The sequence below is a fragment of the Phlebotomus papatasi genome, chromosome 3, assembly GCF_024763615.1.
Source record: "Phlebotomus papatasi isolate M1 chromosome 3, Ppap_2.1, whole genome shotgun sequence".
In the NCBI taxonomy this organism is placed as follows: domain Eukaryota; kingdom Metazoa; phylum Arthropoda; class Insecta; order Diptera; family Psychodidae; genus Phlebotomus; species Phlebotomus papatasi.
Genome location: NC_077224.1, coordinates 63,356,149 through 63,378,909, shown reverse-complemented (window position 1 = coordinate 63,378,909; position 22,761 = coordinate 63,356,149). Strand labels below are relative to the sequence as shown.

At 34.4% G+C, this 22,761-nt stretch overlaps 2 protein-coding genes across 7 annotated transcripts; one reads left to right on the top strand and one right to left on the bottom strand.

Annotated features, from left to right (window-relative positions):
• The first annotated feature begins 19 nt into the window (after positions 1 to 19).
• On the top strand, positions 20 to 22,720 carry LOC129807156 (calcium uptake protein 1 homolog, mitochondrial). 6 transcript variants are annotated; one of them, XM_055856240.1, is made up of 9 exons: positions 20 to 138; positions 277 to 535; positions 593 to 758; positions 833 to 992; positions 1,518 to 1,555; positions 6,385 to 6,499; positions 21,617 to 21,777; positions 21,842 to 22,301; positions 22,382 to 22,720. In XM_055856240.1, the coding sequence occupies exons 2-9, from the start codon at positions 279 to 281 to the stop codon at positions 22,534 to 22,536; spliced, it is 1,512 nt and encodes a 503-aa protein (XP_055712215.1). In that variant the 5' UTR covers positions 20 to 138; positions 277 to 278; the 3' UTR covers positions 22,537 to 22,720. The 6 variants fall into 6 exon arrangements, with proteins under 6 accessions (XP_055712215.1, XP_055712213.1, XP_055712214.1 ...); XM_055856238.1 differs by lacking the exon at positions 833 to 992 and adding an exon at positions 1,209 to 1,374 and having other exon boundaries at positions 23 to 138; XM_055856239.1 differs by lacking the exon at positions 833 to 992 and adding an exon at positions 1,209 to 1,374 and having other exon boundaries at positions 23 to 138; positions 240 to 535.
• LOC129807157 (carbohydrate sulfotransferase 11) lies at positions 10,273 to 17,256 on the bottom strand. The gene is made up of 3 exons (XM_055856245.1): positions 15,933 to 17,256; positions 12,261 to 12,514; positions 10,273 to 11,432 (listed from the first exon to the last, which is right to left on the bottom strand). The coding sequence occupies exons 1-3, from the start codon at positions 16,483 to 16,485 to the stop codon at positions 11,034 to 11,036; spliced, it is 1,206 nt and encodes a 401-aa protein (XP_055712220.1). The 5' UTR covers positions 16,486 to 17,256; the 3' UTR covers positions 10,273 to 11,033.
• Positions 22,721 to 22,761: the final 41 nt, after the last annotated feature.

Here is a 22,761-nt window from a genome sequence, read left to right as displayed (position 1 = left end):
TGCAACATTTTTCTCGAAAGTCGCAGTGAGTGGTGAATTTTGGTGAGTGATTGTTTTGAGGAATTTTATGATGAGAAAATTGTGATTTTGAGCAATAAATTGCTCGTATTTGGTGAGGAAAAGTATTTAAAAAGCTAGGTGAGTGTAGTTTTTGTCAAGTTCGATAGAAAGTTGTCGGGGAAATGTGAAATTTGCGAAGGAATAAACTTTTATCTGGATCATAACCTCAATCTTTGGAGATTTTTCCAAGTGTTGAAGGAAAATTGATTTTTTTAGTGATGCCAGTGATGTCATCTCTCAAATTCACTTCCCTCCTGACCAGGAGGGTATTGAGCAATGGGCAGAATGTTCAGCTGCTCCCTGCCTTTGCACCAACATGTGCATTTCGCTTCCCAAATTACCCAGCCATTTGTGCTCAGCCGAGCAGGGAATACAAGAATTTTGGTCATAAGCCCGAAGAGACACCAAAATTCACAAAATTTCTGTACTTGTTTGTGGGATTGGGGCTCTTTGCAACGACTCTCAACTATAAGGGGTAATTTTGTGAATTTTTTCCCAGTCAGAAAGCTTCTTATAAGCTGACTCCTTGCAGGATCAAGAACTTCTTGTTCCCAAAAGTCGATGCAGCTTCAAAGGTAGATAAAGATACTTCAGCAGCAGAGACGGAAGAGAGTGACTCGGAGGTGTCCGAAAGTGAAGATGGAGAGAAGAGTCCGGAGAAGAAGAAGAAGGAGAAAATTGGGTTTCGCGATAGAAAGGTGATTTAGATTTCAGGCTTTTTTTTGGGATGGGAGATAAGGAAAGGGATTTTCTATAATGACTTAGTACATAGATTATAGAGTATGAGAATCGAGTGAGAACATATTCGACGCCAGATAAGATATTTCGCTATTTTGCCACAATTCGAATTGTTTATGGGGATACAACGGAAGTATTTATGACGCCATATGATTTCCTGCGATCTCTGACGCCCGGAATGAAGCAACCAGACGGTAAAGTGGCATTTTTGTCCACAAATTTGTGGTAGAAATTTTGTGTTTTGGAAGTAGCCCTTGAAATAACAGCAGAACACTAATTCACTGTGGTGGCGGAGTCTCTAGGGGGGAGCTTTTGCTCACTAATCACATTCTGTTTTTTGTCTCTCTGTAGCTTTGTCCTAACACTTAACATTGAAATTGTGTTAAATGTTGTATTTGTTACTAACTCAGATCATCGAGTATGAAAATCGTATCAGACAATTCTCCACTCCGGACAAAGTTTTCCGGTACTTTGCCACTGTCCAGGTGCCTCTTGGGGGACACGGAGAGTACGAGGTGTTTATGACTCCAATCGATTTTCTAACTAGTATGACTCCTGGAATTAAGCAACCAGAGGGTATCTAATTCTCAAATCATCATTAATCTTTCATTTTAATCCATCTGTTTGCTTATTTTTTATTGTCCGCTTCTATTTTCAAAAATTCTGAGCAAAATTTAGAGTCTTTTGGAGTATTTCCTAAAATTGAAATGTATTTCTAGGTCTGGGACTTGATCAGTACAGGCGATATGATCCCAAGGTAAAAAAAAAAACTTTTAATTCCAGAACTTCTTCACTTAAATGCATTGAAAATGATCAAATTGAATAAATTATAGACTGTATCGTAAATTACGGAAACAATACAAAATTATATTTTTAAATTTTTTATATGAGCTACAATCCATGCAAATTCAGACCCTTAATAGTCTCAAATGTTTTTGAAATTGATTTTTAAATGGAAGATTTATTTTTAAATGTCAGCGATAAAAAAATATTTTTTTCTAAAAAGGGAAAGAAGATTTGAACCCTGGACACTTGCATCATAGAGCAAGTGCTATAACTTGACCCATTCGCTGCCCTCTAGATAAAATTACCTCAAAAATTCAGTTTTAAGCCTCAAGCACACCTTTTACATCGAGAAAATTTCATTAAATCAAAATTAACATCCCTTACATTCTGAAACGTTTTACATATAACCATCTCTGCGATAAAACTAAATTTAATTTTGTGTGATTTAAAAAAAAAGGGTGGCAAAGCGTCCCAGGCTTTGCGAAATGCTCGAACTCGTGACTTAGATGGTAACCTCAAAAGTACTTTCGCAAAATTTACCGTTTACCGGTTCACAACTGATTTAGATTATTGTATAAATCACTTAATAGATTCCACAAAATAGTTTAAAGAATAATAAAAATTATGAAAGTGATTGAACAGATTTCTATTCGCTTGGTACGTAATCCCAAGAAGTTTTTGTGTTTATGCACAGTGAGCGACAATCAGAACAAGTGACTCCATCCCAACCCACAATTTAACCCAAATAAAGACAGGAAAAAATTCCTGCCTCCACCCAGGCTTGAACTGGGGGCCTTTCGCAATCTAGGCGAATGCTAATTAATTGAGATTAGTAGCAAAAGACAATAAAAATTATATTCGATCAAAAATTACTTATCGGCAAATATCTGGTTCATTACCGGTTCACAACCGATTTGAACCAATTAATAAATCACTCAAAATATTTCCTAAAATACACTTCAAGAGTAATTTAATAGAATTTCAAACAGTTAATTACCGACTCAAAATCGATTAAAATCGGTTCAGTTTTATAGTAAATTCCAAGACATTTCCAACGAGCCCGAACATGATCTCATTCGCTTGATAAATGCGCTCTAGAGTCTTTTTAAACTTTGACCTTGAAAAATCGTTATTAGGAATGATTCAACGGTATTTTCGTCTCAGGACGAAATGTCCGCCTGGGTACCCCATAGCAAAATTCCGCGGAAATTCCAGTGGAAAACTAGCGTCCAAATTGTAAAAATCCGCGTAATTTGACGCAAAAATTCCACTAAGTTTTCCATGGAATTTGGAGCCGGAAATTCCATTGGAATCATAGCTCTATATGGAAGTTATGGATAGTTCCGCGGAAGATTTATATGGTAACTCACACGTGAAACGTCCGCGGGATAAGCTGGAAAAATCATATGGAAATTTCCACCATCTTTCCATAGGATTTTATATGGTTTTTTCCACTTTTTTTCTCGAATGTCAAACAAATAAAATGGTGTTGTGACAACGTGGATAATTTATTTCCAAACCTTCCGCAAATTAGTGACTCCTGCGACGCATTATAATATAATTAATTATGCGACACTGCGTTTCGTGTACATAATACTGAAGTGATTACATTAAAAAGTCGCCAACCTAAAATAAAACTATTTTTATATAATATAATATCTATTTTATGAAATAATATTTTTTTTTATAAAATAGTTTTTTTATTATCTAAAGTGGTAATTCGTTATTGCTGGTTCAGTAAAACTTATTAAAATCCCCGTGATTTTTGCTATTTCTTTAATATTTGAAAGAAAAATCATGAGGTGCATGTGACAGCTTCATTTTTTCTCCATTTTATTTAGGTGGAAAAATCCAGATAAATTCCACGAACATTCCATAGATATATTCCACAGAAAATATTCAGGATAAATCCATCATGTTTTCCTTGGAACCTATTATGGAAAATTTCCATGGATTTTTTCAAGGAAAAATACTTCGCTTGTTACTCCTGTTCCACTTTCTTTTGCTATGGGGTAATCTCTAAAAAATATCCAAAAATGAAAAAAAAATCGCACGACGCGTTTTCGAGAAATCCCAAAAAAACATGGTTTTGGAGGGGAAGGGAAGGGTGGAGGGAAAATGAGGGACATGCTAAAGATCTTTGGGCCGACTTATGGGGGGTCCCCCGAAGGCCCAAGTCGCTATTTCTAACCGTTTGGCCTCTAGAGCTGGCAACAGTCGGACGGACAGACGGACAAACAGCGTGACAACATTTCTCAGAAATCGTCTGAAACGTGAAGATTTGTTGACAAAATTGATCTCCGGGGGTGGAAGTTGGAAATTATGGGGTATGGAAAAAGGATTATATATATTGCTCTCTCCGTGGAGTTCGAGCAGTAAAAGAAAATGAGTACTAAAGAGTGAGATAGACATGCAAAACGTTTGAGAAAGAAAGGGTTGCGAATTTTGATTACACGAAATTGTTCTGATTTGAAAGATGTGGCGGAGCCATTAGAAACAAAATTTATTTTGAAACATTAAAAAAGTGAATGATAGTTAGGCCATATCAATTTTGGTTAAATATTTTTTACTATTAATTTATAAAAGAAAAAAGTATCGTATTTGGACAAACAAGCGTTTTAATGCGTTTTTTTGAATTTTTTTTTTAAGTTCAGTGACTTCATAAATTACGGTCAAATAAAAATTTTGACTTGAAAAAAGAATTCTCTTAATTTGATTCCTATTTTCTGGTACAATTAAAAAGGGGTGCCAAAGCGTCCCAGGTTTTGCGAAGTGCTCGAACTCGTGACTTAGATGCTATCCCTCAAAAGTACTTTCGCATCACTTTACCGTTAGCGGTTGGTAACCGATTTAAACCGATTCATAGATCACTCAAAAGATCACCAAAAAAAGTTCGAAGATTAATAGAATTGATTTTCGCCCATAGAATAGAATTACTTATGGGTTCATAACCGGTTCCATTACCGATTTGGAACCGATTTATAAATCACTCAAAACATTGCACAAAATACACCTCAGTAATATACGGGAAAGTACTTTCCCTTAGAACGTTCATGCCTTCGAATAATGTGAATTTTCTTTTAGTTTTCCTAAGAGACTTACACATTTCTATTAAATATTAGTTGGCTTATCATCAACTGTTGAGGATCCCGTGATAATTCAGTGAAAATCTCTTACGAAAAACAAAAGACATTCACATTATTCGAAGGCATGAACGTTCGAAGGGAGAGCACATTCCCCTAATTGAATTTCGAATAAAAATTCGTTATCGGTTATGAACTGGGTCATTGTCGGTTAATAACCGATTGGAACCGGTTCAGTTTTATCGGAAATTCCAAGACCTTTCCAACGAGTCCAAGCATGACCTCATTCGCTTGATAAATATGGTCTCTAGAGCCTTTTTAACCTTTAACCTTGAAAAACTGCTATTGGAATGATTCAAAAGTATTTTTGTACATGGTCGAATGTCCGCCTAAAATCCCCAATACGAAACGTATTGTGCCCCCGACTGCCCTCTATCATCTTGTCCATATACAAAATTAAAAAAAAAATAGAGTATAAAAATAATAACAAACATGATCTCTTATTGCAATTATTTTTTGAGAACTAATGCCCAACGCACAATAACTTTTGTTTAGTAAACATGTTTTTGACATTTCAATGAGAGTGAGTGAGATTTAGATATAGTCATCTCGCTCATTCTCATGGGAAATTGGGAAAACATGTATACAAACAAAAGTTATTGTGCGTTGGTCATAACATTGAAGTATTTTTTAAATAAAAAAAAAATACTTTAAAAATTCAAAATTCATTTCTTTTCTTAATTTATTGTTTCCGTAAATACCGGTGCAGTCTCTAAATAAAATTATTTAGTTCCATTCCTGTTTAAAATAATTATTTTTCTAAATTAATTTCTTTAAACAAAAATATTCGCCTAAAAATGTGTATGTTTTTTTTTGTAAATCAAAATTAAAATATATCTTTATTTAAAGAACAATAAAAAATGTTGTTGCTTTAAATATTTTTGGAATTTTTCGTTCTTGCTTTTTTAACTTGTATGTGGACTATTCTTTATGTAAAATATTTATATTATATTTTTTCATTTGTTTTTTAAATAAATTGATCCCCAATTTTAAACGAAATGTGAAACTAATGCAAGATATTTAACACATAAAATCACTTCTTCACTTTCAGACCTTTGAAGAGGTATCTTTTTGAGGCCTTTTTCCTTGTATAGCCGATGAGAAACTCTTTTTATCAAATTGATCTTTGTTCTCTAAAAATTTCTTTTTATCTTTTTTTTTTCAAAATACTCAAAATACACTCATAAAATGATTTTGAAACACATTTTGTACAAAAGAAACTATCTCATATGTTTATTTTTTTTGTGTGAGCCATTGTGTTTTGTAAATTTAAAAAATAAAAGTGTGGCATGATTTTCGTATATTGATCTCTGACTCATGATTAGAAAAAAGTGCACCTTGTGGAATATTATACTTTTTTTTTTAAATTTTGAATTGGGTAGATTATTAAATCATTTTTATTTTTGAACAATAAAGGATTCTCTTGTAAAAAAATCACATCAGAAGATTTTTGCAAATTTTGTGTGTGTTTTTAATCACTGTCACACAAGTGTAATTGCATGTAGATTTTCACCTTTCGATTTCATTTCAAAATTACCAATAAATTCTTGCATGAAGTCTACTACTTTCTTTTCTCAATTTTTTAAGTGGCTTCTAGGACACTAAATGGTATTTTTAAAGGTTCTTGCTAATCTGGGGATTTCTAAAAATTTTTCAGTCTGTCACGGAAAGGCTCGATTTATCCCTCGAACAAACTTCAATCTTCTACAAACTTGGATCTTACGGATTGATTTCTTTTTCGGACTACATCTTCCTCTTGACTGTTCTTTCGAGTGAGTAAATTTTATTTTATTTTTAAGTTTGATTACAGGATACTATTTTATATGGTTGACTTCAACTGGGTGACTTCTTAAGCAATAAGGAGATTAATAGGAAATTTGATTCTATTATCTCTAATCGTTTATGAAGAGTTAAATGTTCATTTTTCGACTATTTTTGAATAGCTCTTTACGTTAATTTTTCCTATATCTCTGTAAGAAGAAAAACAATCAAAAAATTGAAAACAATTCAATTTTTTATAAAAATTTATTATTGTTTTATAACCGAATCATTACCGGTTCAGACTTGTTGCGATTTAGAGACTTTTTCAATGAATCCAAATTTACTCCTATCGGTTGATAAATACTTACAATCTTTAATGACTTTTTATAATTTTGACCTTGAAAAACCGTTAATAGGTATGATTTAAGGTCATTTTTGTACGTGGATAAAAAGTTACTCTAGACTAGACATCCACCAAAAACAATTTTGAAATGGAAAAAAGAGTCGCACAACACGTTTTCGAGATCCAAAACGTGTTGAAGGGATAAGAATAGATGGGAGAAGGGTCGTGTTCAGTTCAGGATCCTTGAGTCTACTTATGGGAATAAGCAAGTCTTAGGAAAATCCAAATCGATAACTTTAACCGTTTGCGTGATACTCAGACGATAAGAAAAAACAGCATAACGTCATTACTTAGAAATCGTCTTATTTGCAAAGATATATGTAAAAAAATGGTAGGCTCCTTTAAGTGGAAAATTAAAGTTTCGAGCAAGTTCAAAAATAGATAGTGCTCCCGTGGCAGCTAAAATCCCATATTCCGAAAAGATCCACATGCCGAATGAGACAAAATTTCGATAGGGTCAAAATCCCGAAAATGTCAAGGTGGTTTCCAAGAATATGTCACCTGTTTTAGGCATATACATTTATTACCATTCCGGATTATGTTTTTGAGATTTCGACCCATACGGAATTTTGGCTTTTCGGAATTTTTATTTTGCCGGGTGTCGACCCATTCGGGATTTGAGCCCATTCGGGATTTTGGTTTTTCTGGATTTAGGCTTTTCGAGATTTTGGCTCTTCAGGATTTCGACGAATTCGGAATTTTAGCCCATGCGCGATTTTGGATTTTCTGTATTTAAGCTTTACGGGATTTTAGTCCCTTCTGGATTTTCGTTTTTCAAAATTTCAAACTACTCAGAATTTTGGCTCATTCAGGACTTTGACCCATTCGGAATCTTTACCCATTCGAAATTTTGGCTCATTCGGGATTTTGGTTTTTCTGGATTTAGGCTTTTCGAGATTTTGACTCTTCGGGATTTTCTTTCTCCAAGATTTCGACTTACTCAGAATTTTGGCTCATTCGGAATTTTGGCTCTTCGGGATTTTGGCTCTTCAGAATTTCGACGCATTCGGGATTTTAGCCCATTCGGGATTTTGGTTTTTCTGGATGGTGGCTTTTCGAGATTTTGGCTCTTCGGGATTTTACCCCTTCGGGATTTTCTTTCTTCAAGATTTCTACCTACTCAAAATTTTAGCTAATTCGGGATTTTGACTCATTCGGAATCTTGACCCATTCGGAATTCTAGCCCATTCGAAATTTTGGCCCATTCAGGATTTTGATTTTTCTGGATTTAGGCTTTTCGAGATTTTGGCTCAGGATTTTACCCCCTTCGGGATTTTCTTTCTTCAAGATTTCGACCTACTCAGAATTTTGGCTAATTCGGGATTTTGACTCATTCGGAATCTTGACCCATTCGGAATCCTGGCCCATTCGGAATTCTGGCTCATTCGGGATTTTGATTTTTCTGGAGTTAGGCTTTTTGAGATTTTGGCTCTTTGGGATTTTCGTTCTTCAAAATTTCAACCTACTCAGAATTTTGGCTCATTCGGGATTTTGGCTCTACGGGATTTTTGGCTCTTTGGGATTTTGGCTTTTCAGGATTTCGACGCATTCGGGATTTTAGCCCATTCGGGATTTTGGCTCTTCTGTTTTTAGGCTTTTCGAGATTTTGACTCTTCGGGATTTTATCCCCTTTGGGATTTTCGTTCTTCAATATTTCGACCTACTCAGAATTTTGGCTCATTCGGGATTTTGGCTCTTCGGGATTTTTGGTTCTTTGGGATTTTGGCTCTTCAAGATTTCGAGGCATTCGGGATTTTAGTTTTTCAGGATTTCGACCTACTCAAAATTTTGGCTCATTCGGGATTTTGGCTCTTCTGGTTTTAGGCTTTTCGAGATTTTGGCTCTTTGGGCTTTTAGTCCCTTCGGGATTTTCGTTTTTCAGGATTTCGACCTACTCAGAATTTTGGCTCATTCAGGATCTCGACCCATTCAGAATCCGGCCCATTCAGAATTTTGGCTCATTTGGAATTTTGGACTACTCGAGATTTCAGCTTTTGGAATTTTGACCAAGACCCATATAGTGCACAGATGCAGTACTCGTACATGCACAGCTATTCATAATATAGAACTGTTGAGTCATTGTTATACAATCTTCTTCGCGGTCGCAGATAATCGACTGTGAAACCGATATCCTCCGGTACCACAGCCATCCTTAGAAAGAGCTTGGATCATCATTACTTAATTGCTCCCTGTAGGATTAGAAATGCTCATGAGAAATAATTTTTCATAATGGTCACAATTTGTATCCTACCTACCTTGGAAGTGCGGAAGTAGGTCCTCTGGTTGATTGCCTGTGCTTTAATCTGGTTTAGAGGTCCGAATTAAGAGTTTGGCCATTTATACTGCCGCATTATTGAGACTGATTTGTCTAAAATCCGATTTTGGGACAGTTCAATCTTAATCTTATACCACGGTTAAAAAGCTTTTGTACCTTCATGATGATTCCGGTTATACCAAACATAATGGCAAAACTTTCTCAAACGTCCCTTTTATTAATTTTATTTCAAATTAAAAAAAAAGATTAGATTTTAGAAATATTCTGTAATTTCCTAAGTTTGGGGGTAAAAAAAATCTTGCAAAGAATTGTAAAATAAGTACAGACCTAAATACGTAATCCCTCAGGAGTATGTTAAGTAAAAAAGTACAACTGGGACAGTGTAAAGTTTCGAAGGTGCCTGTTATTTCTTTTCGGAATTATAAAATTTTAATCCGGAAAGATGAAGATTTCAACAAAGAAAAACACTATAATACTTGGTTAAATATTTCTTGTTAATCGAATTTTTATTCAGTCTGATAATACTTTTTAAATATATAATATATAGAATAATATAATTCATATAAGAGTTAAGGTACATTTTGACAACACCACAGTTAATAATATATAATTTTTTTTTGTTTTCTGTAAAACAGTTAAATACATCAAATAGTTTTCTTTTTCTAAATGTTGTTCTTTTTTTTTGGCAAAAATTTATCCAATCCAAATTCACTTTTTTCTTTGGTTTTTTTCCTTCTTTGTAAAAATACACTTTTTGTTTAGACAATGCACAAAGTTTCCGAATTTCACATTACACAAATTTTTCAATTTTTTCCATCAAGTATTATCAATTGAAGAAATGAAAAAAATGTGTTTTTTTTTCATCTAAATTACATAAAATATAGTCTATAGAGGATTTTCTGCTATATATCTTAATTAAGGGAAAAATTTTATTATTTTATTTATCGTTTCTATTTAAAGATTGTCTTCCAAAAGTTAGTTTGTGTTTTTTTTCTTTCGAATTTGTTTTTTCATCTAGTTTTACTTATTTTATACATTAAAACATAAATATCATTTCGATAACACGCATTGAGAATATTTATTCTAAATAGATTTTGTTTTGTTAAATGAGAAACTTTGCTATATATTAAAATTTAGTTGTATCTTTGCACAATTCTAGGCTTATGAAGTTTTTTTCTTTTCGATGGGTTATATAGATTTTTTTAAAATATTTCTAGAATTGTTCAAAAACAGTAAATTTTTTAGAAAATATTTTGCATTAATTTTTTTTTTTATTAAATTGTGCAAAAAACTAGAATTGGATTTCTGGGATTCAAACCTTGAAATTATTTTTGAATTTAATATGTTCGGAAACTTATATTTTTCATTTTTTTTTATATTTGTTTAGGCGAATTTTTAAAGTTTCATTTAATTTTGATAATACATAATATTAAATAATTTAAAGTTTGAAAATAATTTTTCAAAATAGCTTTGAAGTTAGGATTTTAATACTTCTGAGCGAGAAGAATTTCGGTGGGTCCTGAACGGTTTTTAATAAACTCAAATTCGATAAAAACTTTTCCCAGAATTCCATTCTATGTTTTTTTTTTTAGTAAAATCCTAAACTACCATCACTTTACGTATAAATGTGCTCTTTTTGGCTATACTTCTTTCTCATAAATATTCGTCTTCTTCTGTTCATACATTTAGTGCCAATTTTAGTATAATATTTTTCCTAATACTTTTGTTTTAATCTAGCAATATTAGATCTAAACATATAAATTTTATGAAGGTGAAATTCGATGGGAGATTTAGGAAAAATATTAGATTCTCTAAAATGGTTTGTTATCATCTTTTTTTTGATAAAAAAAGTAAATTATACATCTTTTTAATTCTGGTCAATGAGTTCGTAGTATTTGGTGAAGTTGTATCCAAAGAGTTCAAAGTCTGGTTCATAAATTTCAAGTATTTGGTCCAGGGTTTGGGCATCAATTTGGCCAAAGTATTTGGGTATGAGGTGACGTGTGTCACTTGTTGAACGATTGGATATGGCACGTATTTTCTTATTGGGTAATTTATTAAGTAGAAGAGATTCTAATCCTGCCTGTCTAATGATATACTCGGTATCACGCTGAAAAGTTTCTACTTTGGCTATAAGGGTGTAATTGATGCTACATGGGGTGCAAAAACTATAAATGGGGCTCCAGTGCTCGTCAAAACGATTGCCGGATTTGTAGTGATGAATGAGATAGGTGAGAAATTCTTTGAATGTTGGTCCAGATGAATCCTAAAACATGGATTTTTGATTGTAGGAGAGAAGATATTGCAGGGAGGTATTATTAAACATCCTAAGCTCCACCTTTTTTTGGTTTGTAAATTTTTAAAAAGAGCATAAAAAAGACTCTGACTGAGAGAAAAGTTAAAATACCATTCCGGAAATGTTAATTTTACCCTGCATTATTGATACAAAATCGGTGTAAATATTACCCTTTTTAGGTGTATTAGGGGTTAAAGATACCCTTTTTATGTTAATTTTATCCTTAATAAAGTGTAAATTTAACATTAAAAAATGTTGATATATTTTTACACCTAAAAAGTGTTAAATTTCTGAGGAAAAAATGTTAATCGCACCCTCTTTTTTCTCTCAGTGAAGAGGCTTCTCTATGAGACAAGAGACAAATGGCGATTCTTTAGGCCACACCTATAAAAAAACTGTGGGCGGATCCTAGTAAAAAATAGGCCACTCCTAAATGTAAATAAAGGGTTTTTGATTTTTTGAAAAGAAATTTAATTTTCAGAAATGCCAAGTTAATCAAGTAGAAAAAAAGTTTGATAATCACAATATATTCGTAATGACTTATTAGGGGAGTGGTCTGTATTTTAGTAGGCAAAGCTTCTTAGATTGCGTGTAAAGTTGAATGTTTGAAACTGGTATATTTGTGCGGCATTACTAGTATTAACATAGTGAAATATAAAAAATGGCAAAAATATTGCCCCAAATTCGTCAAGGGGGCGTGGTATATTTTTATGGGTGGAGCTTAAAAAAGAAATTCAATAATACTTTTCCGCAAGAGATGGAATTTAAGAACAAATTAGATATTTTGCCAAAAATTACCTTTGTTTTCGGTGTTTTGCGGTACTTCTTGACAATTTGCTCTGCCAAAATTTTGTAGTACTTGTTGCGGAAACCCTCAATTTTGTTCCTGTATGCCGACAGTAGCCTCTCAAATGGTTCACGTACAATGAGGAAGGATATTGAATTGGCCAGGGAGTCTGCCAATTCTGGCAATGTTGGACGCGGAAATCGCTGACGTGCCAGTTCCAATGGAGATGTTTTTGTCCTTTGCAGATAAGCCAAATTGTAGCCACCTGATGATAAGAATTTCAATAGTATTTTGTCACTCATTCAGACTGATTCTCACAAATTGGATGCTTTTTGGGACAATGCCAAATTCATTTTCCCATGGGTAACTACCCATTATAATTGTATCTGTTTGATTGTTTGGTAATTGGACAATGAAAGTGTTGAAGCATGGAATCAACTGCTTATAATTATAGAATGTAGAATGTTAATACATGTCTGCACAGGAGACTAAAAATCATAAAGTCCTCTTGCACTCATTTCTATGTAATTTGCTAATTTAGAGTCAATTAGATACGATGCTAGGTCTTTCAATATTAATGGAAATTTCTTGACAAATTGATAAACTTGCAATGTCACTCGCATTAATTGTTTAGACAATGATGGTAATTTCAGAAAGTTATTGAAATTCTCTACAACTTATCTGAACATTCCAAGTTCAAAAAACTACCGCGAGAGGCGCTTTCAAGCTTTTACCAGAAAAGCAGGATGTAAAATCGGTTAACGCGCTTCAGACGCTTTCTTCATAGTGATGGCACACTGTTCGTTCGTCTGATCTGCTTAACCGTTATCATACCTAGAGGCCAAACGAATTGAGATAGAAACTCGTGACGTCGGGAGATACCCCTTCCATAACTTAACCCAATTTTTAAAATGTATTATCAATTGGTATTTGGAGCAATTTGACCTTCAACCTGAAGTTTTGACCTTGAAAAATCTTTATTAGGAATAATTAAAGGGGTGTCGATAGCTCAATGGGCAAAGTGTTAGCTTTGTGACGCAGAGGCCCTCGGTTCGATCCTTGATTGAAGCGCGTCCGGTGAACAATTGGAAATCAGTTTTTTACTGTCCATAAAATCTGCAAATTGAACACAATATATCAAGGAGCAAGTATGATAAAAGATAAGGGAGCAAAAAGGATTTGTAATGGGACAAAAAGAAAAAAAAATGATAGGGAGAGATGAGAGGAATAAACATATGAGACAAAAAGAAAAGAGATGGAACTCGTATGTAAGAGTAAGCGGAATAGCTATATATGGAGCTGATTGAGTCCAACAGCCAAAACGTAAAAAGGAAGAAGAAGGAAAATTAATTAAGAGTATTTTGGTGCCCTGAACTAAGGGTGAACAAGTATAACCAGCGAATGAACCGTGAGCGACTGTTCGGCAGATCGCGTTGATGAGTCTCCAAGATCGTGCTGATTTCGCGATCATTCTCCCATAGGGGAGTTCTGTAATTTTCGTGGCATTGTCACGCGTGAGTTCGAAACCTGACAATTCCATTCGAGCTTTTTTTGTCATATCATATGAGTTCGAAAATGCAATTCATTGATTTTTTAATGAAATCCCTTTACTTGATGATTTTATGAAAATACAGTATGTCTTGGTTGATTTGTTTAACAACATTCATTGTCAAATATGAAGTCAAATATGTGACTTCTGACAATGCCACGTGAGCTGAAATGACAATGTCACGGCTACAGAATCGCATTTTCGAAAAAGCTCTCCTGAGATTCGAACCCAACTTGTCACATGGCATTGCCAGAGCATTACAGAATTCCTCTCATGTATAGGGGAATTCTGTAATTTGCGTGGCATTGTCACGCGTGAGTTCGAAGCCCGACAATGCCATTCGACCTTTTTTTGTCTTGAGTTCGAAAATGCAATTATCATTGAATTTATAATGAAATCCCTTTAATTGATGATTTTCTGAAAATACAGTTACGTTTTGATGGATTTGTTCAATAACAAATTCATTGTCATTTGAATTGTCAGAAATCTCAAATATGTGACTTCTGACAATGCCACGTGAGCTAAAATGCCAATGTCAGGCTACAGAATCGCATTTTCGAAAAAGCTCTCCTAAGATTCGAACCCAATTTGTCATATGGCATTGCCAGAGCGTTACAGAATTCCAAGATCGGGCTGATCGCGCGACCAGTCTTCAGGATCGCGCAGATGGGTGCACAAAATGAACCCTGAGTGGAAGACTTCTTTACCCACTGTCCTGAACCCTGCGATATTTAATTATCCGTCCCATGAGGTCTATCTAGATCGCATAGCTCGATGGCCCTTTTCCCATGGCTTTACCAAGATTATCTGTCTCATTTCTTTGTATTCTTCTTCCGTTCATGCTCTTGCGGAGGGCAAATAGCAGAAAACCTTCAAATTGGGACCTTTATGGGTATTTGTAAAAAAGCGGATTCTTATAATTTTCGTATATGTACCAAAATTCTTCTCTGACAACATTGAAAGTTATTCGAAAATTAAAAAAAACATTACACGACGTGTTACAAGTGTTTAAAACTACCCCAAAGCTTGTGATAAGCTTAGATGAGCTTACGAAAAGTATGATTCTTTTGTGATCTGTGTATGTTTATGATGTGAAAGTCGTGAAGAAGACCCTAAGTCGTTATCTCTTATTGATTGGTCTCCATCGTTTATGACCATCAGATAAAAGCGTACAGGGAGTTCCGGTTTAAGTGAAAACGGATTGAAATAATTTAATATAAATTGCCTACTATTGGGAGCTCATTTTGAAAATAATTTTTGAAATACCTCTAAATGTATGCAAATATTTTTTCACACGGTAAATTTAAAATAGAGGAAAGTGCTGCCCTTTGAACGCTCATGCATTCGAATAATGTGAATTTTCTTTCAGTTTTCCTAACAGACTTACACATAATTGCCACATAATTATTAATAAATTGATAATCTAACTAAAATTTAATAGAAATCTGTAAGTCTCTTAGGAAAACTGAAGAAAAAATCACATTATTCGAAGGCATGAACGTTCGAAGGCAGAGGACTTTCCCCTATATTTCTTATGAATCATTGGCACTGAAAATAAGTTAAAAAATTGACGGCGAAAACGATTTGCATATATCACGGCGTTTCTGTAACTGATTCCAAAGACCTCTACTGTGGGTATGCAATTTTCTGTGTCACTAGAGTGAATTCGCGGGCTTTTTTCCGTACCGAGAATTTTTTTGAAAGCGGAACTCCCTGTACAACTTGACGTCAATTTTAGGAAATCATCTGATTTGCAAAATGTTAAAAAGAGTACCCTAGGGAAAGGTTTACAGGGACAAAAATCTAGGAATTAGGATCCTATCGTTATACAGGTTTCAGACCTAAGGTTTAGCCATATGGCTTAACTTCTCTAATATCTTATCAGTCAAGATTTCTTGGAAAAATTTGACTTAGAATTAGATTATTAATGTCAAATTACCTATTAGATTTTGAAAAATCAATAAAATCGGTTGCTGTTTAAGGTTTTGAGACCCTCGAGAACTGGGCTAAACCTCTAGTCTGAAGACGATCTTATACGCATCCCTTATTAAAATAGCTCACTTTTGCTCTGAGCGACCATACAATCTCTAATGGATAAATACATGCGGTTTCTTCGTGGCAATCGCTATCTCACCTAGAATATTGAAGTAGTACATCCATGAGCTACTGGCTGCCTTGAAGACATTACACCAGGCCAATCCGTGTCCGGGTGAAATGAAGAATTCCCATGCATTGGGTGGATAAACACCCACCATTCCCCGTCGAATGCACGTGTCCCACAGGTGATTCTTTCTGCCTGCAAAATCCTTCTCAGCTGCTGCATTAACTTCCTCAGAGTACTCGTAGATGGGATTGAGTGTGGTGGGCTTTGTTGGATGAGAAATTGCTACTGAATGATTTGTGGTACTTTTTAGGGTATGATGAATGAGTATTTTTGCTGTTCGATGGGAATTTTTTGCTATTCGTGAGGTCATTCTGGCTTTGCCTTCTTCCATTGCCTGGAGTGATTCACGCAACAAGACGGCCACATAGAGGCTGAACACTGTAATGGCCAGGATGACTTTGAGACAGACAATTAGTCGTCTCTTGAGCACCGAACGTTTTCCGCGACTTCCACTTTGGTTCATGGTTTTCTTGGGGGTTTTGTTGATTGTGATGATGCTGATGGATTTCATCCTGATCTTCATGCATCATCCTTTTTCAGAAAAAATCTTCCAATTCACTTCTTTACTTTTTACTTCATAATTTTGAGAGATTTCTTTGGAGACATCTTTCTGAAGTATCCTTGTCTCGTGTTTAACGAAGAAAGAAAAAGTTAAAGGTTTCTTCTTTTTTTTAGCTAATGCAAAAGCAATTCTTTTTTTTTTGGTTTTGGCACAATAATTTTCACAAAGGCTCCAACGGAGATTGAGAGGCGCAAGAAAAAATTGGGCGTTTAGGAGACACTTAGATTGTAATTTTTTTTTTTTTGGTTTTATAAATTCGCTCAAATTGATCGATGAAGCACCTCGGTTAAAGCATTACAAAACAAATTGTATTGCACATTTGATAAATTAAATTGCACAAATTGTGAGTTAATAACACTTTAATTCACCAAAGAATATTGCAAAAAAAGAGGATGGCAAACTGAGGAAAATGAAAAATTAGGAAAAAGGGCAAAAGTCAGGACACAAAGAAGCTGTACAGAAGGCAAAATGCGCGTAAAATAGTTGAAAACAGTCTAATCAATCGTGATATATAAATCCTCAACTTCTTTCACTGTTGACTGTTTTATTTTTTTGGGGTGGTTAAAAACGCGTGTGGAATTTTGGCTGTTATTTAAAGAGATAACGAAAAAAATGAAGAAGATAAAACGGAAGTTGTTGTCACTCCCAAAAAACTCTTGTATCTAGATATGTTGGAGCTGTTATGGGTGAGAGAGAAAAAAAAATTGAATGTACAGTCCTTATCGATTTGTCCTGCGCACAGGGACGTCCAACAGGAGGGTGGTTGAAGTACTCATGGTGTCTTGATCTCCTCCTAACCCAAGGTATATATAGTGTGTGTGTATGTGGTTTTATGAAGAGGCCTCCCGGTCATGTCCAATTACATATTTATTCAATTGTGCGGTAAACCTGAGTTGCCCACAGAGAAATGATTCAGCGTACCGCTATAAATTTGTAATTTTTCAATTACAATTTCTCCCCCGTGGATGTTGGAAAATTGGCCAAATCTCCATTTCATGATTTTCTCTTATCTCATTCAATTATACCGGCAGTATAAGGATGCTTATGCTTGATATATATATGGCGCGGGATTTACTAAATTGGGCTTCCTAAGAAGCAACATGTTATATCTCACGTTCACGTGGTTTCCGAGAGAAATTAGAATCATTGTGATTTAGCATTTGAGTGTGATGTAAGGCATAAAATGAGAAAAAAATTAAAAAGGTATTGCATACTTTATTAAAATGTTCTCATAGAAATACCAAACAAAATAAATAAGCTGTTCAACTTCAAAAAGGGTGGGCAAAATATGGAATAGGATTTGCAAACAAATAATTGAAAGTCTTAATGAAACTAATTAGTTTAAACTAGGCGGGGTAAACAGGTCTGCCAGGTCAACCACGCAACGGTTGACCATAGCTATCGATAATCCGATCATGGAGATTAATCGGCGCCGATCAGCCGATTTACCTCATAAAATTTAGTGGAAAAAGAAGTGTATGTAAAGACTACTAATCCTCGATTCTTAACTCTTATACGGGCTTCAGACCTAAGGTTTAGCTATATGGCTTAACTACTCTATTTTTTTGTCAATTACAATTTTTTGGAAAAACTTAACTTCGGATTGGATTATTAGGGACAAATGACCTATTACGCTCTTAAAAAGCAATAAAATTGCTCGCTACTTAAGATTTTGAGACATTCGGGAACTGGGCTAAACCTGTAGTCTGAAGCCGGCCTTAGTGTATGATAGCTTGAACTGACTTAATCCACTCCTTGCCTTGGTTTAAGTTTAAACTGAACGTACAGGTGACGCAAGGTAAGGTGTTACTTGGGTTGTAACATTTCAATGCATTTCGTAAACAGTTACACTCGACTCTTCGTTATCCGGCTGACTGGGGGACAAAATGACATTTAGGTTTTTGAATGATCAACGGTTTTTATATTTTGTGCTGTGTCAATTTATTTTCCGTCTGACAAAGAACAAGAGAATTTTCTTCATGGTGTGCTTATGTTTCATTTTTTATCACAATTATGTATTAAAAACTTCGATACAATGATAATAATACTTTAATTCACTCTGGAGAAATTTAATGTTTAGTAAAAATAATTTTGAATACATCAACCGCCATGTGTTTGGCAGCTGTCACCCGGATAACGAAGTGCCGGATAACGAAGTGCCGGATAACGAAGAGCTGAGTGTAGTTGTTTTACAATTTAATTAAACAGTAAAGCATTGCCTTAAATTAAGTACTTATTAAGTTTTCAAAGTACTTATTAAGTATGGGCAAATAGGGCTCTTCTTTCACTCCTTCACTGAGAAAAAAAAGAGGGTGCGATTAACTTTTTTTCCTCATAACTTTAACACTTTTTAGGTGTAAAAATATATCAACATTTTTTAATGTTAATTTTACACTTTTTTAAGGGTAAAATTAACATGAAAAAGGGTAATTTTAACCCCTAATACACATAAAAAGGGTAATATTTACACCGATTTCGGATCAATACCGCAGGGTAAAATTAACATTTCCGGAATGTTATTTTAACTTTTTCGGATTTCTCTCAGTCAGTGTTCGTATGAGAGTGGTTATTTTTGGGCCAAAACATATCAAAACGACCGAAAAAATCGCAAATCGCGGGGGCATGCTCTCAGATGTTTCTGAATTTTACATATGTTAAAATACACGATATAATAATATACCCCTTTTTTTCGCCCAAAAAAAAATCCTGGCCGGAGATACATGGCGCCAAAGATGGCGTCTCGCGCTTCATTCGTCAAATGAGATTTTTGGCAAATATTTCAAAATGCTCTATCTCGCGATCGGGTTGAGATTTCTTCTTACTCTTTTTTTATTTGAAAGATAATTTTATACTCTTTAAAACGATATACGAGTTTTCGTATTATCTGCTCAAGTTTTTTTGTAACGGTTTTTTGATTTTATTTTTGAAAAAATTTAAAAATTAATTTTTCACAAAAACCCCATTCTCAAAAATTTTCATTTTTTTACTGTTGATCAGTAACATTGAATACTACATTTCCTGAAAAGGCGAGCTTCCACTTTTGCGCTTATTTTTTTTTTAAATATTCAAATTTTTACATTTTCAAAAAAGAAAAAAATACCAGTTAAACTCAAAATTTTGAGTTCAACTTTTCAGGAAATACAATACTTCACAATACTTATAAACAGTTAAAAAACCAAAATTTTTCGATTTCCCGTTTTTGAAAATTTTTTTTTTGATTTTCAAATAAAAATGCCAAGTTTTTTTTATGGTTTTTCTCAAAATTGGCTCAAGCTTTTACAGTGATTTTCGGGTATATTTTAGTATAGAGGTAGTCCAAGCGAACATTTCGTCTAAACATATTTACCTATGACCGACGAATTCGCCATTTTGAATTATTGAATGATAAGGTCAATCACTCTGGAAAGCCCATTTTTCAACCGATTTGGTTAAATTTGATTTTTTTTTTGGAAAAGAATTGTAATTTCAAATCTGGCTGCATCGCTCTTCATCGGTAATTAACCGGTTATGTACTGATTTTGAATAATTTTTTTCGGAAATTTTTTTACTTGACCTTAAGTTTGTTTCCCAAGCTAGAGGTCAAACGGTAAGAGATATCGAATTCCGGTCTTCGATGACCCCCAATAAAAAAAAAACAATATCTCTAGACGTTTTTCCCCTTTTTTCCTTATCCTCCCTCCATCCCCTAAAAACCATGTTTTTCCGGTTTTTCTCAAAATTGGCCCAAATTTTTCCAATGATTTACGGATATGTTTTAGAGGTAGTCCAGGCGCACATTTCGCCCAAACATACCTATTACCGGAAAATTCGCCATTTTGAATTATTGAAGGTCAAAGGTCAACCACTTTGGAAGGCTCATTTTTCAACCGATTTGGTTAAATTTGGATTTTTTGGAAAGGTATTGAAATTTCGAATCGGTTAAGTACCGATTTTTTTTTAATTTTCTAATGCTTTTGTGATTTATGAATCAATTTGATCTCTAGCAGATCTGTAATACCAAAAAATCATGCAAAAAAACTAATTCACGATGAGCTCTATATCGTGAGTTCGAGCATTAAGCAAAGCTGGGACGCTTTGCCATCTTTTATCTATGGTTTTTTTTTTCTTTTTTGCTCATTCTTCATGTCATGTAATTTTTTTCTTTTGTTGTTTTTATTTTTTTTTTTTTCAATTTTTTGTCTCTATCAAACAATGTAAGAGGAGCGGATCCTATCTGTTTGAGATAAATACATATCAATAAAAAGTAAAGGCATTTGTCAATTTACCCTGTTAATATTTACAGATTTTGAAGTCTCATTTTGTTGGGGAAGTCCGTGTTTCCTTCGAGATCTTAGTGAAAATTGTTTAATATCCCAATTTTCTTGTGAATTTATTCAGTGGAATCTCTGATGAGACAAATATCCCGAGCGGCTTGCACAGTGTGACCCAAAATAGTAAGGAATTCTCAAATTCGGTGGTCAGTAATTCTGACAGATGTTTTTACGAAGCTGCAAAATTCAATTTGCCTGAGCTGCAAGGGTGGTAATTTTTATTAATTTTCCTCCACCCACAAAAACGACCCCCTTCAAACAAAAGATTTTCACGGTAAATATTAACCCGAATAAACCCTCTATAACTTGGAATACTTGCTTTTTCGAAAAGACACTTGCAGTGTGCAAATATGCATAAAATAGTACACATCAGAATTACGATTTTAGGCCCATTTTTTATTTTTGCCTTCTGGACCCAGAAAAAAGGCCTAGGCTTCCAAGTTTGTCAGGAAATGTGAGATGTAGGACTAGCTTTTAGATTATATATCCATGGATGAAATTCATTTAGTAACTTGGAAAAAAATCAACTTTTACGAAGCTGCAACATTACGAAGGTGCAAAACCTTCCCCTACTTTACAAATTATAAGCAATGAAAAATTTCATATGCTGTGCAATTCTACTCTGGTTTCCCCTAAGTCAATTTTCTTTAGGGAAAAAACTTGCCATTGGGATTACTGAGTCTCTGTAAAATGTACAGAGAAGTGCATCATCGATATTTACACGAAGACTTTATTTCTAAACAATGTAATATAAAGTGATTGCATTATCTTCTCTACAACAGCTTCTCGGCGACACTTCGAGATTGCCTTCCAGATGTTTGACCTCAATGGAGATGGGGATGTTGATTGTGAGGAATTTGAGAAGGTAGCCACGCTCATAAGGCAACAGACAAGCATTGGTAATCGCCATAGAGATCACGCCAACACGGGAAATACCTTCAAGGCAAGTTCAATAGCGACAAAAGAAAAGTAATAGATATTTTATGTATTTAATTGTTTGATGTTAGGGTGTTAATTCTGCTCTAACAACATACTTCTTTGGTCCCAAAATGGACCAAAAGTTGACTATTGAGAGATTTTTGGAGTTCCAAAAGCAACTCCAGCGAGAGATTCTTACGTTGGAATTCACCAGGAAGAATCCTGATGAGAATGGAAAGATTTCTGAGGTGGAATTTGCTGAATTGCTTTTGGCCTATGCAGGATATACGCAGAAGAAGAAGGCTAAAAAGATTAAGTTGGTGAAGAAGCGATATAAGGATGAGGGACAGGGAATATCCAGGGATGATTATTTGGATTTTTTTCACTTTCTCAATAATATCAATGATGTTGATACTGCTTTGACTTTCTACCATATTGCTGGAGCTGCTATTGATCACACGACACTGAAGCATGTGGCTAGGACTGTAGCCCATGTGGAATTGTCTGATCACGTCATTGAAGTCGTTTTTACGATTTTTGATGAAAATCGTGAGTATTTCTTTGGATGATATTTGGGTTGAAGGTTGTTTTTTGATAGGAATCTTTCTTATTTCTTTGATTTGTTGCAGTTGATGGTCAATTGAGCAATAGGGAATTTATTGGAGTGATGAAAAATCGTCTGCAGAGGGGTCTCGAGAAGCCCAAAGATACGGGATTTGTTAAATTGATGTACTCCATACTGAAATGTGCCAAAGATACAAAACCCACTTTTCTCGAAGCATAAGCACAAATATTCGATCCTTACACTTTAAGAATATCTTTAGCATTGTCCTCTAACTAATTATGGCGAAAATTGGAATGTTTCATGGCAAATAATATTTTTTCTTCACAATTGCATTTTTGGCTTCAGTGAATCTCTTGTATAACCGTTAAATAATTCGAAAATAAAGTGCAGAGTAAAATGCGAATTTTACAGACTTTTCTTTTTGAATTCCACGGAGTAGAGTGT